The sequence below is a fragment of the Urocampus carinirostris genome, chromosome 16, assembly GCF_059441175.1.
Source record: "Urocampus carinirostris isolate Australia breed hairy pipefish chromosome 16, RoL_Ucar_1.0, whole genome shotgun sequence".
Lineage (NCBI taxonomy): Eukaryota > Metazoa > Chordata > Actinopteri > Syngnathiformes > Syngnathidae > Urocampus > Urocampus carinirostris.
Window position 1 is genome coordinate 28,048,579 of NC_142364.1, and position 14,619 is coordinate 28,063,197.

At 41.0% G+C, this 14,619-nt stretch overlaps 1 protein-coding gene and 1 pseudogene across 14 annotated transcripts in view; both read left to right on the plus strand.

The window, feature by feature from the left end:
- Positions 1-12,803, plus strand: part of rapgef1b (Rap guanine nucleotide exchange factor (GEF) 1b) — a 62,119-nt gene extending 49,316 nt beyond the window's left edge. For all 14 annotated transcript variants that reach the window (XM_088320097.1, XM_088320105.1, XM_088320099.1 and 11 more), the window contains 13 exons: positions 1,127-1,212; positions 1,361-1,466; positions 3,222-3,297; positions 3,359-3,443; positions 3,822-3,914; positions 4,969-5,154; positions 5,274-5,358; positions 7,064-7,158; positions 7,246-7,324; positions 7,397-7,498; positions 8,891-8,988; positions 9,074-9,202; positions 12,121-12,803. In XM_088320097.1, the coding sequence (XP_088176223.1) occupies positions 1,127-1,212; positions 1,361-1,466; positions 3,222-3,297; positions 3,359-3,443; positions 3,822-3,914; positions 4,969-5,154; positions 5,274-5,358; positions 7,064-7,158; positions 7,246-7,324; positions 7,397-7,498; positions 8,891-8,988; positions 9,074-9,202; positions 12,121-12,271 (1,371 nt within the window). In that variant the 3' untranslated portion in view covers positions 12,272-12,803. The remainder of the gene's footprint in view (positions 1-1,126; positions 1,213-1,360; positions 1,467-3,221; positions 3,298-3,358; positions 3,444-3,821; positions 3,915-4,968; positions 5,155-5,273; positions 5,359-7,063; positions 7,159-7,245; positions 7,325-7,396; positions 7,499-8,890; positions 8,989-9,073; positions 9,203-12,120) is intronic.
- On the plus strand, positions 10,961-11,103 carry LOC148350934 (U2 spliceosomal RNA; annotated as a pseudogene).
- Positions 12,804-14,619: the final 1,816 nt, after the last annotated feature.

Genomic DNA, 14,619 nt, shown 5'->3' on the forward strand with positions numbered 1-14,619 from the left:
GCAGAATCTGTGTGTCATTTGTTCTTGACAACATGTGAAAAAAGTGACTATTTTTGGGGGGGGGGGAAACTAAGTGGTTTAGTAGCACGCTTTGTACACATACCTAATTGTAGAAAAAAAAAGCAAATTGTACAGTGCCTAAATAACAAAATGAGTCACTTTTTTAAAGTAATGTTTTCATTTTGAAGAAGGAATGATCCACAGATTGAAAGGATTATGTCTGGTAGTTAGACCTATGAAAAAGTTTGGACAACTCAATTTCAGTTTTGTATATCCTATAGCAGACAAACACAGTGATATTTGCAAAGAAAAAAATTGGTTAATAGTAGTAGTCGGCACCACTGGGCTGCGGATCGGTATTGGACTGTGTGTCATTTGGTACTGGGCCTCACAGAAACATTTTATTGCCAATATAATATTTGTTTGTTTTTTTCTCCCCCAAAAACCCTTAAAGTTGATGTGCGCATTATGCCGAGGTTTTTATAGTAGTGTAGCACTGTAATTGAGCAATAATTGATCAGTCGACAATTATTGCTGACATCATTAGCTCTGCATTGGATGCAACGGTAATCTAACCCAAATTGTGGTGATGAGAGTGCCAAAGGAAAAAGCATCACTTTTTACCTATTCATCACGCAATTTTTATTCACAATGCCACGTTGTACAACGATGTATTATGTATTATGGGAAAGAGTTTAGCCAAAACATTGTGGTACGGTGAGTAAAAATGGTGTGATGAGATCAAATTGAATGCCTTTTGTCATATAGATCTGTTTTTGTCTGCTATTGTATATATTACTGAAATTGCTCATCAGAACAACCAATAATTCATGAGGCAAAGGGCTGCCCAAACTGTTTCATACAACTTTATTCGTCTTTTTTCATGCTTGGGTTAGGATGTGCATTTCAGCATGTTGTGTCGTGTTTTATTTAAACAAAATATAAAGAGTTGTCATCTTCCACTCATTTTGGTGACTTGTTGCGTGGTTTGGTCATTAAATGTTGGTGTATATGGGTCCTGGGTGCTTTAATTCAGTAAACCTAAATTGCTTATCTAAGTTCCAGAAAAGATCTGTCTTTTTTTTTTCTATGATCTGTTCAACATTGTTTTGTCTTTTTTAATCAGGAACCTATCACCGCTGACGATGTGCTTCAAGACCCCGCTCCTCCAACACCATCCACCAATAACAAAGAGGCTATGGAAGTGGAAAGGTAAAGCGTCAAATGTAATTTTGAATATATAAAAATTGGGGGTGGGCAATATTAGTAAGTCACTATCAGTCAAAACCAGTTAACATGTTTTTTTTCTCATTCATAGTGTTGCATTCCCTTAATTACAAATGATCATTTTTGATTTAAGGAGGCAAAAGGTAGCAGAGTCAGCGGAGGACGGCGAGGAGAACGTGGACGAGCTCTCGCTCATCGATCACAAAGAGATCATGAGCAGAATAACACTAAAACAGGAAGTAAGACAACAGAAACTCGCACACAGCCTCTCGCATCTTCCTTTGTAAGCCGTCAGTCTGCGACGGAAGCATGTTCCGCCACAACATCAGCTTTGTTACTCCTTGTCAGCCAAAAGTCACTGAGTCATTGATTGGAGTTATTTTTGTTGTCAATGAAGGCAATCAAGATCATAAAAACTTTAATATAGATTAAATTTACTTCCCAATTCTTTGAAATACACTTGAACTAGAGGGCTGCAAAGTTTGAGGCAAACTAGGCCAGTAATGCTATTTCAATGCGATTTTCGATTTTGAAAGAAAAATTCCTTTTCTGTGCTAGTTTTTCTTTTTGTGAGTACCTAACCATACTGAAACGCTTCAATCTTAAGAAAACGGCCTCCTCTTCTGGGGAGCTTTGTTAGGGTTGCTGTCTGCTTACTCGAGGCTCACACGTGGGTGTGTGGCATGGCGTGCTGCTTGCAAACTTTGCCTTGTCTTTATTGGCTAGTGCCGTTAAAACTCGCTTCTTATTGGCCGCCGCCATTAAATCCCAGACCGTGACAATTTCGGTTGGACAAAAACTCCATCACTCAAACAACAAAGGGAAAAAAACAGAACCACAGAAATAGAAATCAATCAAAAAATGCCAGTGTCCTACGATTAGACAACCGCACTACATCACACCGCAATATCGATCAGATTTTGGTTAATTGTGCTGCTCAAGCGCAAACCTTTTCCTGGAGCTCTTCTAGTACAATCACACTACGAAACCGTGGCAAAGCACTTTTGTCTCAATGCGGCTCAAGCCCCCTCATTTAACCCCCATGTGGAGTTAGGGTCTTCAGTGACCCGTTTCAAGGTTATAAAATGTAATAACTAATGTGTCTCAGGGGCCATGAAATGAAACTACTATGGGAATATATTGTTATGAATGCATATGTTTGCTGGTGCCAATTCCTAACACAACACTAGGGTTAAATTCTGTGCAGTTAGCTTCTTCAATTGATAAATCCGATCACGTATCTTCGTATCGCCATAGTTGTTGTTTGTATGTTTTCCTCATTGTTATTGTGATTAACATTCGAAATATAGCGATCAAAGCTTTAGTTTGGCGGTCTTTAAACGTTTCGTGCAAAGTTACGACAACAAATGTTTACTGAAGTTTAAACAAGACCAATAGGCGCTAGAGAAAACCGTGTGGTTAAGGAGTTAGGGATCAAACAAGGCAATCTGTGGGTCTCCTTTAAACAGGCGAACAGAGCATCATCATCAGCAAGGCCTTTAGGGAGCCCGGGCAAGCCCCAGTGTCACAGGCTGTCACAGTGCATTGAGTTCTTCGCAGCCCTCCACTAACCCGATAAAGGTGCACTCTTTTCAGTCGGGCTTTCAAGGACACTCAGGGCTGTCTTTGGAGCACACATTGCTGGGAAACGGTGCAATATTTTCGCCAAGGGATTTTAACACGCGCACAGTACTTGCGTCCGGCGCAGTGCAAGGGAGGTTCTTGCTCTGGTATCCACTCACTAGGTAACAGTACTTCAAAATAAACGGTAAAGTTACAAGGAAAAATGCATTGCACTATCCTCTTTCATTTGAATATCCAACAAAATTAGTCTAGACCTGTGACAACATAAAACCGCATCTGTTGGAACCATCCAATATGGCCGACTGTTTACATCTGGGGGTGCGCATTATGTCACGCGAAAACTGTCCATAGGGTAAATGATAACTCAAGTTCTTTACATCACTAATCCTCCGTTCACTCCCATCCTCTAGAATGATGACGGGCCAGATGTGCGTGCTGGATCGGGAGACATTTTATTAGTCCACGCTACAGAGACTGACCGCAAAGGTAAAGGTAAATTCTCGACTTGTCGTTCTTTCCCTGACTAATTATTGCTCTCTGCCCACAGATCTCGTTTTGTACTGTGAAGCCTTTTTGACTACATATAGGACATTTATAACCCCCGAGGACCTCATTAAGAAACTACACTACAGATATCCTCTCATTGTTCCCCACCTTTTGAAAACGTTGCCATGGATTTACCTTAGGAATAGATTGGTCTTTTGTCATATTATAAAGAACCTCCGCTCATTGTGAGGTATAGTTTGTCATATAATATCAGCGGTCATATATTAACAGAATAGGAATGTAGAAGAGATTTGTTGTTTCAAAACATTTTGCAGTTTTTTTTTTTTAACAGACTTAACACCTTCAAAGGATTCTCCCATTTTTGAAAGAATTGGAGCATTTTGTATTTCAATAAATGAAAGTCTAAATCAAATCAAATCTAGATTATAGTTGTGCCAGAAAATGAAGAAGGTTCAATATACTGAACTTGTCTGCCAGTTTTGATGCCCTTAACCTCAAAGCACATACACAAGTTTTTGTCACAGTCCGGATACTTTCAAGAAGAGAGTCAGCAAGAACACTTTCTTCGTGTTGGTGCGTGTGGTGGACGAGCTCTGGTGAGTAATATCTTAAAAGTCTGCAAAAATGATGCTACTTTCAACAGATGGCTTTAAGGTAAAATTTTAAGATGAACCCAAAATCCATGTATGCAGGTGAACCTAATTTGATATTGTTGGTTTTTTTATATTGCTAAGATAAACATTACTCGGACAGGACATTGAATGAAAATAACTAAAGCTACACCCAATGAGCTCATTCTCTTAACCCTGTTAAGGAAGTAAGCTTAGCCAATTGTGGTCCATTCCAAGATCCGCCTATTGGCGATTGACCAATTGCATGGTGTCCCTCAGTGATCTGAAGTTATACAAACCTTCTGATTGCATCATATAATGTTCCTGTGGCAACGTTGTGTTTTCTTAAACAAATGACATAAAATAGGGAAGTTTACATTAGGTTTAAGCCAGAGATTCATTTTTTGGTGTTTTATTCATATGGGCTCTTTACTGGCTCCTGCTGCAGTAGTGCAGTATTGCAACTGTATTTAAAATAGAATAGAATTGTTTTTGATAACGTGAACATTCGATTAGACCTACATTAGACATGACACCCCAGGATAAACACGCCACGCTGCAGACTTGAAAGAGTAAAATAGGCTAAAATAATGCAGGATAAATTGGCAAAATATTTACAAAATCGAGACAGGACTAAACTTGAGGTGCATTGTGATAAAATTGTAAGGTCGCAACGAAGTTCTGAAGAATCATTAGGAATTGCTTTTTTTCCCCTTAACTGATTAATAATAAATTAAAATCAAGTGAACATGTTTTAATCCCTGTAAACCTTGAACAGCCTCATTAGCAGCAGTGGAACAGTATATAAAACAAATATTATGTGCATTTTGTGCAGTACAGTGAGTGGTGAACTTCAAAGTCTGTAACTAGAGTATGATACTTAATGATTCTAAAAGGTTTGAAATCAACTACGAGTGACTAATCGTTGCAGCCCTTGTATCCTAAAACTCAAAAATCAAAATCAATGTCTTTTATAGTTGATCCTTTGACTTTGGCCGAGAAGTGGCCAAGTTTCGCTGACCTTAAGTTTCTTCTCCAGCCTGGTGGAGCTGACTGAGGACATCCTGAAGCAGCTGATGGACTTGGTCTTTACGCTGGTCTGTAACGGGGAGCTCAGCCTCGCCCGCGTCCTCCGGAAAAATATTCTAGACAAGGTGGAACAGAAGAAACTGCTGCGCTACACCAACTCGCTCAAGCCGCTCGCCGCCCGGGGAGTTTCGGCCAGGTCTGATAACCCCCGCCCCCACCTGAACTCTGAAGACTGAGCTTCCCCTGTCCCTTCTTTACAACTATCATTGAACATGTATAACATTGACCCGGTGTTTTTTGGTGACGGCTCGCTAGGCCCGGAACGCTGCACGACTTCCGCAGTCATGAGATCGCAGACCAGCTCACGCTTCTAGACGCCGAGCTCTTCTATAAAATAGAGGTAAAGTTTCTAGCTGAGTATATAATATAACTTATTTTCACAACTGTAGGCCCTACCACGTTAAAAGTTCCCGGAGCCGGATCTTTTTTGTATTTAACAATACACAGGGCGCACTGCAGGATTGGGCTCGGGTGCCCTCTGCTGTGGCCACCTTTTGACAACACAAGTGTGCATATTCAAAAATACAGTGGGAGCAAAACGGAATTTGGTTGGGGTTTATTTGATTGATTAGAAAGTAAAACACGGATAAAAACTTGTCGGAGTTCATTTTTCAGCTTTCTCCACTTGCGAACCATCGATGCATTTATGTTAAATTCGCTCGCGGCTGGTCAGTTTCCATTTTCAACACTCCATGGCGGACGAAAAACAGACGGCATTTATTAGAGGGGAAGTGAGGTTTTGGATTCAAAATAATATTTGGGGGGGACATAACTTTGTTCAGCCGCTTTACTTCTCACACAAGGGCGCACTGCACAATTTGAAGAAAATCTGAGACTTTTATGTATGCCTTATCGTCTTAAAAATACAGTAATATAAAATTAGGCAAGTTCTTAAGTCTTATGGTACACTGTTTGAAAAACACTGCTGTAGTTGAGTTATATAAATAAATCCTCGGTTGACTGCAGTTAAGTAAAAACTTTGCTGTTCATTTGATTACCACTTTGCACTCCGTGAGTTTCTTTAAAAATGTTTATGCTTTATCAGCGTCTGAAACTCGTGCGAAAAAGTTAGCGGACACCAGGGTAGACAACTCAGTTGCCTGTCCCGTTTTTCACAACTTGAAACACAATAAGACGACTCATCGCAAAAAAAAAAAAAAAAAAACATTGTTGCAAAGTATTAAGGATTGATAATCAGAATATATAACAGAACAACACTTTAAAATTAAGTTAATTAGAAATCTACTTCTAACATTCATTGCATGTATACGACATCGCTGTTTTCCATCTGCCATCAGCATGTACTTGTATTTACTCATCTTCATTCATGCAATATTTGCGTTGCGTCGTCTGCTACAAGCCACGTGAACTCCTCTTTCCACGATGCTTTTAATGTACGTTTACATTTTGTAGCGTCATCAATTTTGTTAGCTTCTTTCGAATATTTCTTCTGGGGCTGAAGTTTTGGCTTGATTCCTAACCACTTATCCATTTTTCTTGTGTTCTCTGTGCGTCTACTTTGGAAAATGATACGCAAATGCACGACCCTATAACGCTTGGGAAAGTCCGGAAGCACGAAGGTATTCGATGCAGGCTTCTGATTGGCTGCCGAGTGTGCAAACTGCGCAACAAACCGAAATTCAGAAAATTCCAAACCGAACGAAGATTTCGAAATCAGAATAAGGCAAACGTTTGATTTGAAAAAAAAAACTAAAAAATAAGAAATAAAAACGTAATAATTTTTATTTTATTTTATTATTTTTTTCCCCCTTAAAAAAGTTGTCGGCCACCCGGTCAGAGACGTTTTTTAAGTTGTACGCCCGACGTAAAAGATGCACGGCCCTTGGTGTCCAGGCAGACGTTATTTTAGACACTGGCTTTATGTTGAGTAGATGATTGCAAGAGTGCATTGTTTTTTGCATTCAAGTAAAGAGGTCCCTTGTACAATCTGCATAAGCCCAGAGTTGAGTAACAAGCTAGGCAGTACTTCCTGTAATTGACAAGATGAATGCTGATTACTTAGTTTTTTTGTCTGTGTGCGCTAGATTCCCGAGGTGCTGCTTTGGGCCAAAGAGCAAAACGAGGAAAAAAGTCCCAACCTGACGCAGTTCACAGAGCACTTTAACAACATGAGCTACTGGTGAGTGGCAAAAACAGAATAAAATGGCAAGTGTGTTTTGGAACTACTGTGGCCTACATTCTGCCTGCTTGTGTTTGCGTCCTCCAGGGTGCGCTCATTAATCATTCAGCAAGAAAAAGCCCAGGACCGAGAGAAGCTACTGCTGAAGTTCATCAAGATCATGAAGGTAGTTTCTATCATACCACAGGGAAAGTACAACTTTTGACAATTAACTCGGCTGTGTCTTTTTTAATGGCAGCACTTAAGAAAGTTAAACAACTTCAACTCGTACCTGGCCATCCTGTCCGCTTTGGACTCCGCCCCCATTAGACGATTAGAGTGGCAGAAGCAGACGTCTGAGGTGAGTACAGTAAGCCCCCGTTTTCCGCTGGGGTCGCTCTCCAAAAAAGACTTGCGAAGTATTAACCATTATTTATTTATTAAACGCTCGAATATACATTGAAACGAAAGGAGCATGTAATTTGGAACTTTCTTTACTCGCTGGTTTATGTCATCGTTGCAGCTTCCGTCAGCCCGATCATGACACGTGTACAAGTACGTGTATTTCTGAGATGCGCTAGAATAAACTCTAATTTTTTTTTATATTTTAGGGGTTTGGGGTTGCTGTTTAGACTCTACTTGAGGCAGGCTTCTTCTTACTTTGACGATTGATTCCTAAAAGGGGTGGAAATCATTTCTGGAAATTATTCACTTTTTTCCCAGTTTATATTTTTTCGTTATTGGAAAAGAAAAATGTGGCGTAAAAAGGATTTTTTTCTTTCCTTTAGCCTGTGTAGAAAGCATCTTTCTCTGCTTTTCGCTGCTTTTGTTGGTCCAGAGCATTTTGTTGACATGATGGCTTTTAGAGAAACTCGAAAGTGAACGTACAAGTAGCTTCCTCAAGCGGTTTTACATGCTTGTACGTTATTGATGAATAGGCAGTCACTGGTAGAAAAGGGACTCAGTGGCTTTTTAGTCAATCAGAATGTATAACACAATGCACAACAAAAATCTGTGAAAAGTTTCCAAAATTTCCACTTTTCACGTTCATCCAATTAGAGGATTGTGCAGTTTAAAGCAGAGATAGTATGATATATTCAGTTATTTTTCAAAACCAGAATGACTTCAGGTACCTTTATATACTCACATATAAGCATACATTGCATATAAGAGACCCCTTAAAGCTGCTCTAGAATAGCCACATACTAAAAGAAAACATTAAATGTACCTCAACATGACTGATTGTTTAATTACGTTGTTAATAAAGCTTGATATATTGGTAAAAAGCTTAACATATAACATTTCCAAACCATTTATTGTAACTTCCTGCATTACATCAACAATGGCAGACCACTCGTACACTATTTTCGTATTCATCACTTGTTTCCTTCTTCAACTCGCCCGTTGTAACTGTTTTCCTTTTTGCTTTTCCATTATTACTACCTTTCTTTGGATCCATTATTATGGGTGAAAAAATACAATTAAATGAGATGTGGTATTAAACGTGCCAATTGACTGAACAGGTAGAAGAGATCGAGCAGCGCTTTATCTAGGAGTTTAATTGGACCTCAGTTATTTTCCTCTTTTATTCGCATTATTTTGCGAATGCAATGGCCCGCAACCCACTGAAAACTTTTGGGTCCTGACTCTAAACTTGAGGATCACTGATTTAACTAACTGAAGTGAAAAAAGGACACCTACAGATATTTCCATGCAGGAAGCACCCTGATTTTTGTTTTTCCCCATCCTCCAGGGATTAGAGGAATATTGCACGTTGATTGACAGCTCGTCTTCCTTCCGGGCATACAGAGCCGCTCTTGCCGAAGTGGAGCCCCCCTGCATTCCATACTTGTAAGTGCATCACATCGGATTTGTTTTGATGCGTTTGGAATGTCTTGTTTTTTTTTCACCGCCACTTCCCCTGTTGTCCTTGCAGAGGTCTCATCTTGCAGGACCTCACCTTTGTCCACCTCGGGAACCCGGATCTCATTGAGGGAAAAGTCAACTTCTCCAAGCGATGGCAGCAGTTCAACATCTTGGACAGCATGCGCCGCTTCCAGCAAGTGTGCGTAACGCAACACTTAATAGAAACTATCCGAGCACCGAAGCCAGGGGGCTCAAACTCAATTTACCTGGGGCTGCCTGAGGTCGATTGCGGAGGGTTGGGCCGCGTGAGGTTTTCCACCCAAAAAGCTCACTGTTTCAAATAGCTTTGTTTTATTTTTCTACATACAGTAAAACACATTTACATGAAAACAAATAAATCAGTAATGAATAAAATAATGATAAATATGTGAGTAGAAAAATCTATCACTATCCAGACTAAAATGTGGGTCATTTTCTGAACATGAATGGAACTTTTAACATGCGCTATTCTCAACCTGGTGTAGTTGCCAAACATTTAAATTGTATATCATAATGTATTGACAATTATCATATTTCTATTCTTTTTTTGTCATAATATTTAACGGTGCCCTTTTTAAGTCAAAAGTGGTTCTTAGTCAACAAGAAACCGCCCACCAAACCTGCCTACTGCAAATGTCCAGCAGATGACACTAACGCTCCATGAATACCCAATAATATATAATAATAATAATTTCCTTGTATTGTCATTCTGTGTAACAATGTACACAGAACGAAATGTCGTTGCACCTGACCCGTTGTAGCGAGCCGATGCAGCCGCAGCCAACAGAGGGCGCCGCCGAACAATGAACAATTGACATCAAAAAGATCGTTTTTCGATTTTTGTGGTTTTCATTAAACATCCGTGTTTCGTAACTAGCCAGAAACTGCTCTGGTAAACTACAAAAAAATTAATAGTATTTTGTTGCACTACTAAATTTTGTGGATGAAAGTGGGAGCAACCATCGAGTCAGGCAACTGCGACGTATGACGACTCAACAGAAACAAAAACTGTTAAAAAAATAATAATAATAAAAAAATAACCCAAAGAAAGAAGACAAAAACCTGTTTAACACACTAGGTTCAGTGGGCAGGAACCTGCAGAAGGTTCCGTGCAAGGTACATCGACTATCCTTTGATCTTTAGTTTAACAGCAGCACCTATCTCTTCTCCTGACCCGCCGCCGCAAACCGTTTTTTGCTTTTATTTTAAATGAAATATTTCATTAGTTAACAGTTTAGTAGAATTTCAAAATAGGGTGAGAAGACATCAATGGATTTTGAATTTGCAGGAGAATAGGACTGACCCAAACCTCTGACAAATTCAGACCTGTTCTAAAATCCCATCTTGAGCCCATCCATCCATTATCTGCACCGCTTATCCTCAGTAGGGTCGCTGTAGTGCCGGAGCCCATCCCAGCTATCTCCGGGCAGTGGGCAGGGGACACCCTGAACTGGTTGCCTGCCAGTCGCGGGGCACATGGTGACAGACAGCTCACACACTTGCTCATTCACACCTAGGAACAATTTGGACCAGCCAATTAACCTGAAATGCATGTTTGTGGAATGTGGGAGGAAACCGGAGTGCCCGGAGGAAACCCACGCAAGCATGGGGGGAACATGCAAACTCCACACAAGAAGGTTTGATCTCATGACCTCAGAACTGTGCCGCATACGCGCGAACCGCTGCGCCGCCGCGCCGCCGTTATGCACATCCGGGGCCCTTTATATTAAATCATTTAGTTTACAAAAAGCAGATCCATCCTAATGGGTGTAGACATCAAAGAACAACAACATGACATTCCAACTGTGACTCCAGAATTGTGTACTGAGTAGGATGCATGCTTTGTTTTAGGCTCTCTCACTGAGGCGTTCCAAAGCTTTGATGCTAGGTCCTTAGCTTGGCCGTATAGTTCATCATAATTGAGCCTTGGCCTTTTGCTTTGATGCTAGGTCCTTAGCTTGGCCTTTGATTTTTGCATTCCGGAGATGGAATAAGAGCTTGTTCTGTCCACTCCACGCATCAGCCCGGTATTGCAGTACCTCCGGGAACGGTTCATTCGCAATGATCGTAGCAAAGCTTTAGGCTAGGACCTTAGCTTGGCCTTTTGGCTGAGAGTAAGTGTCCCGGCTCCTAGGCTTTGTAGCGTATTATGAACTGACCGATAACGGATAATGGATAATGAATAACGAAGATAGATCAATAACCCTTAAAAAAAACCCCCGACTGGATGATGGTGACAATGATGTCAACGATGTATAACAGTCCAGCACAGCAAACAACCGTGAGCAATGATAGTCCTTATAATTGCACGTGTCTAATATTAAAAGCAGAATGGCAAAAAATGAAGAGATTTATTAGTTGAGACTACAATTCGTAGCTGTGCAAATGAGCCGTGCTCCAAACCAGGAAGTAGTTAGCCAGTAATATGGCAGGGCAGATGTAAATCCAACTTGAACTTGTTCTCCTTTCACTTTCGTTCTATTCTTCACTTACAATGGGAGTGCTCAGCTAAGTACAATGATTTTTTTAAATAACACGTTTAAAACACACTCCAGGTGGAACGCATAAATCTATAGCGATCCCTCGTTTTTTTGTGTTTAATAGGGGCCAGAATCACCCGGGATAAGTGAAAATCCGCCGAGTATCACCTTCTTGAAAGCCCCCAAAGGGTAAAACTTACGAGAGTTCATGACTGTCAAAAAAATAACAATTGTAGATTAGGTTTGCACGATTGGCTGGCGCTGTTAAACCCCAAAATGTGGCAATTCTTGTTGACTAAATACTCCATCATTCAAATAAGAAACTGGAACTCCTAATCCTTGAAAAAAAACACAGCGTTATGTCACATGGCGATATCGATTCGATTTCGGTTAATCGTGCAATTGATGTAATCGTTTATACGGTATTGTTTAACTAAGGCTTTTCATTTGTTACCCTAAATCACCTCTCCTCCCAAGTCCTCACAGATCAAATGTGAAATTTCAGGTTTCCTTAAATGGTCGGGCCTGGATATTTTTAGGCCCTATCTCACCTTTGAGCTAATACATGCATTTGACGTTTCTTCGTTGTCCTTCCCAGGCACTACGAGTTAAAACGCAACGAAGACATCGTGTCCTTCTTCAACGACTTCAGCGATCATTTGGCCGAGGAAGCGTTGTGGGAACTGTCGCTCAAGATCAAGCCGCGGAACATCGCTCGCCGCAAGACAGAGCGGGACGAAAAGACTTAAAGCGTCGGGGACAAAAAAACAGACATGACCTCTAACTGTGCTTGGATGACACTAACTCCACTTTAACAGACTTGCCGAATAGACGCTTAAACTGCAGCGAGTGTTAACAGGAGATTCGTTGCAGGAGGACTATTATGGTAAGCGCAAGGAGCCATTGCCGGCTGGGAGATTTTTGTTTTGTTTTTGTATTACTCGGAGGGAGCGTACACACAAAGATGGGACGTAACCAAAACCCGCTCTTTTGTTTGATTTGCGACGGTCCATTACTTTGTCAAGTTTGTATTTTTTTTTATTGTTATATGTTGACACGGTCGGGTGGAATCCTCGCATCTCTATAATCACGTAAAGGTGCATCGTGGACTAGAACATGTTTTCCTGCTTCATGCTTTCTCCGTCAATGAGTAGAAAACGCCGCCGTGCCTATCAGTTCCTTTGGGCGTAGCGGCACGCTCCGGCCGGCTTGACACAAATGTGGTGGTCACGAGTATGAAAGTGGCAACCTCTACAATAAACCTTTTATTGAAAACCTGAAGGTGTCTTTTAATGCTGGTGCTGTTCTCTGGAACAAACAGCAAGTTCCCTCTGCCTCGTTTTGCTAACGAAGCCACTGTATGTTTCCAGATCACATATTTGAATGTATGTATATTGTCAATCATTTGCAGTTCTGAACTTAGATTGTTCCACACCCGGGCGGCTTTGCTTCGGAACGATCGAGAGTGAGAGACGCCAGGATTTACATCGCGTTTCGTCATAGAGCGAGTTGTACGGGTCCTCCGAGTTTGGTTGGAACAGAGGGGGAACAGATCAATCAGATGACTAGGCGCTAGACCAGGGGTCAGCAACCTTTTCGGTGTAGAGTGCCACTTTCAAATTTCAATGTAAATCAGTGTGCCACACCAAGATTAATGACTCGCACAACTTATTTTTTTATCCGAAAGAGCTGTCATTTTACACCAGTCCGAATATACAACATGGATAAACATTGAAATAGTATAACTGACCAATTTATCTTCCACTATTCTTGTGAAATGAAAATGAAATGATCTGCATTTATATAGCGCTTTACAGTGTGCTTCACATTTCCCAATAGTGGCCGTGCAGCCATGTAAGGCGCTATTGGGGGTATTAGGAGTTTCAGTGTCCTACCCAAGGACACTTCGACATGTAACACGGAGGAGCCGGTAATCGAACTTGCGATCTCTTGATCCCAAGACGAGCTCTCTACCTCCTGAGCCACTGCCGCGCCGGTTTATTGTTCATCAATAAACTAAAAAATGTGAGCAACATGTGGAAAGGCCTGTAGCTATCCACAATTTCAACTTTTTACCACAAGAATCAACCCGAATCAACCATTCTTCATCAAAAATGAACTACAATCAAAAGCAAGTGATATGGACAGCTAGCATACCATTCATCAATGAAATCTTATTGCAGAAAATATCAAAACTTGAAATAACAGCAACATGGCAGAAGGCTTCTTAAAAAAATAAGTGCAACAGAAATAACAGCTGATTTGGTCTCAGATACAAATGGTTTTCCGTGCTTTCCTATGTATGCAGTGAGCAATGGGATAACTTGCTTCAGTGGTGGTGTTTTTAGCAGTGACAAATGTTTTAGGGTTTGTGTTTGTTTGCCTTACCAGGACACGGCGCGTTTTAATGTCTACGCCTTGAATTCATGTTTCGTCTCGTAATGACGTTTAACGCTAGATGTGCGACGCTCTCGATGCATAATGCACAAACAGCACAATCAAATTTTTGCACAAGCCCCCAGTCGTCAAAGAACAAGATTTTTTCGCTGAAGGAGCTGTCATTCATTTATCACACGCCGCTGTTTCTGTGGCTGGGTCAAAACGCAGATTTCTCCTCTTCTGCGAGTCCCTGTGCAGACACACACTTGCACACCGAGCAGACACACACTTGCACACCGAGCAGAAGAGGAGGGCGCTACCGTAAAGCCTCTATACAACACCGCGCGCAACTGAAAATGTCGAAATTTCAGGTAAAAATACGTACTTAAAAAAAATAAAAATTCCGTGCGCTTGCGTGCCACTGCTGGCATGCGTGTCATAGGTTTCTGACCCCTGCGCTAGACCATGTGTTATCATCCACATACACGTGTTCAGATGAATTCTCTGGTTTACATTTACAAACTAACTAAAAGCATGGGTTCAACATGACAACGGGGGTCAGTACCAAGTATAATCCTCATGGCACGATTTTGTGCTTGATGTAGTCTTTTCATGTTGTCTTTTGACTGACAGCTCCATACAGGAGCAATAATGGAAGTGTGGCAGAACTACAGTATTACATTTTCCAAGTGTTCCGCAAACAGGTATCTTAAGCGTG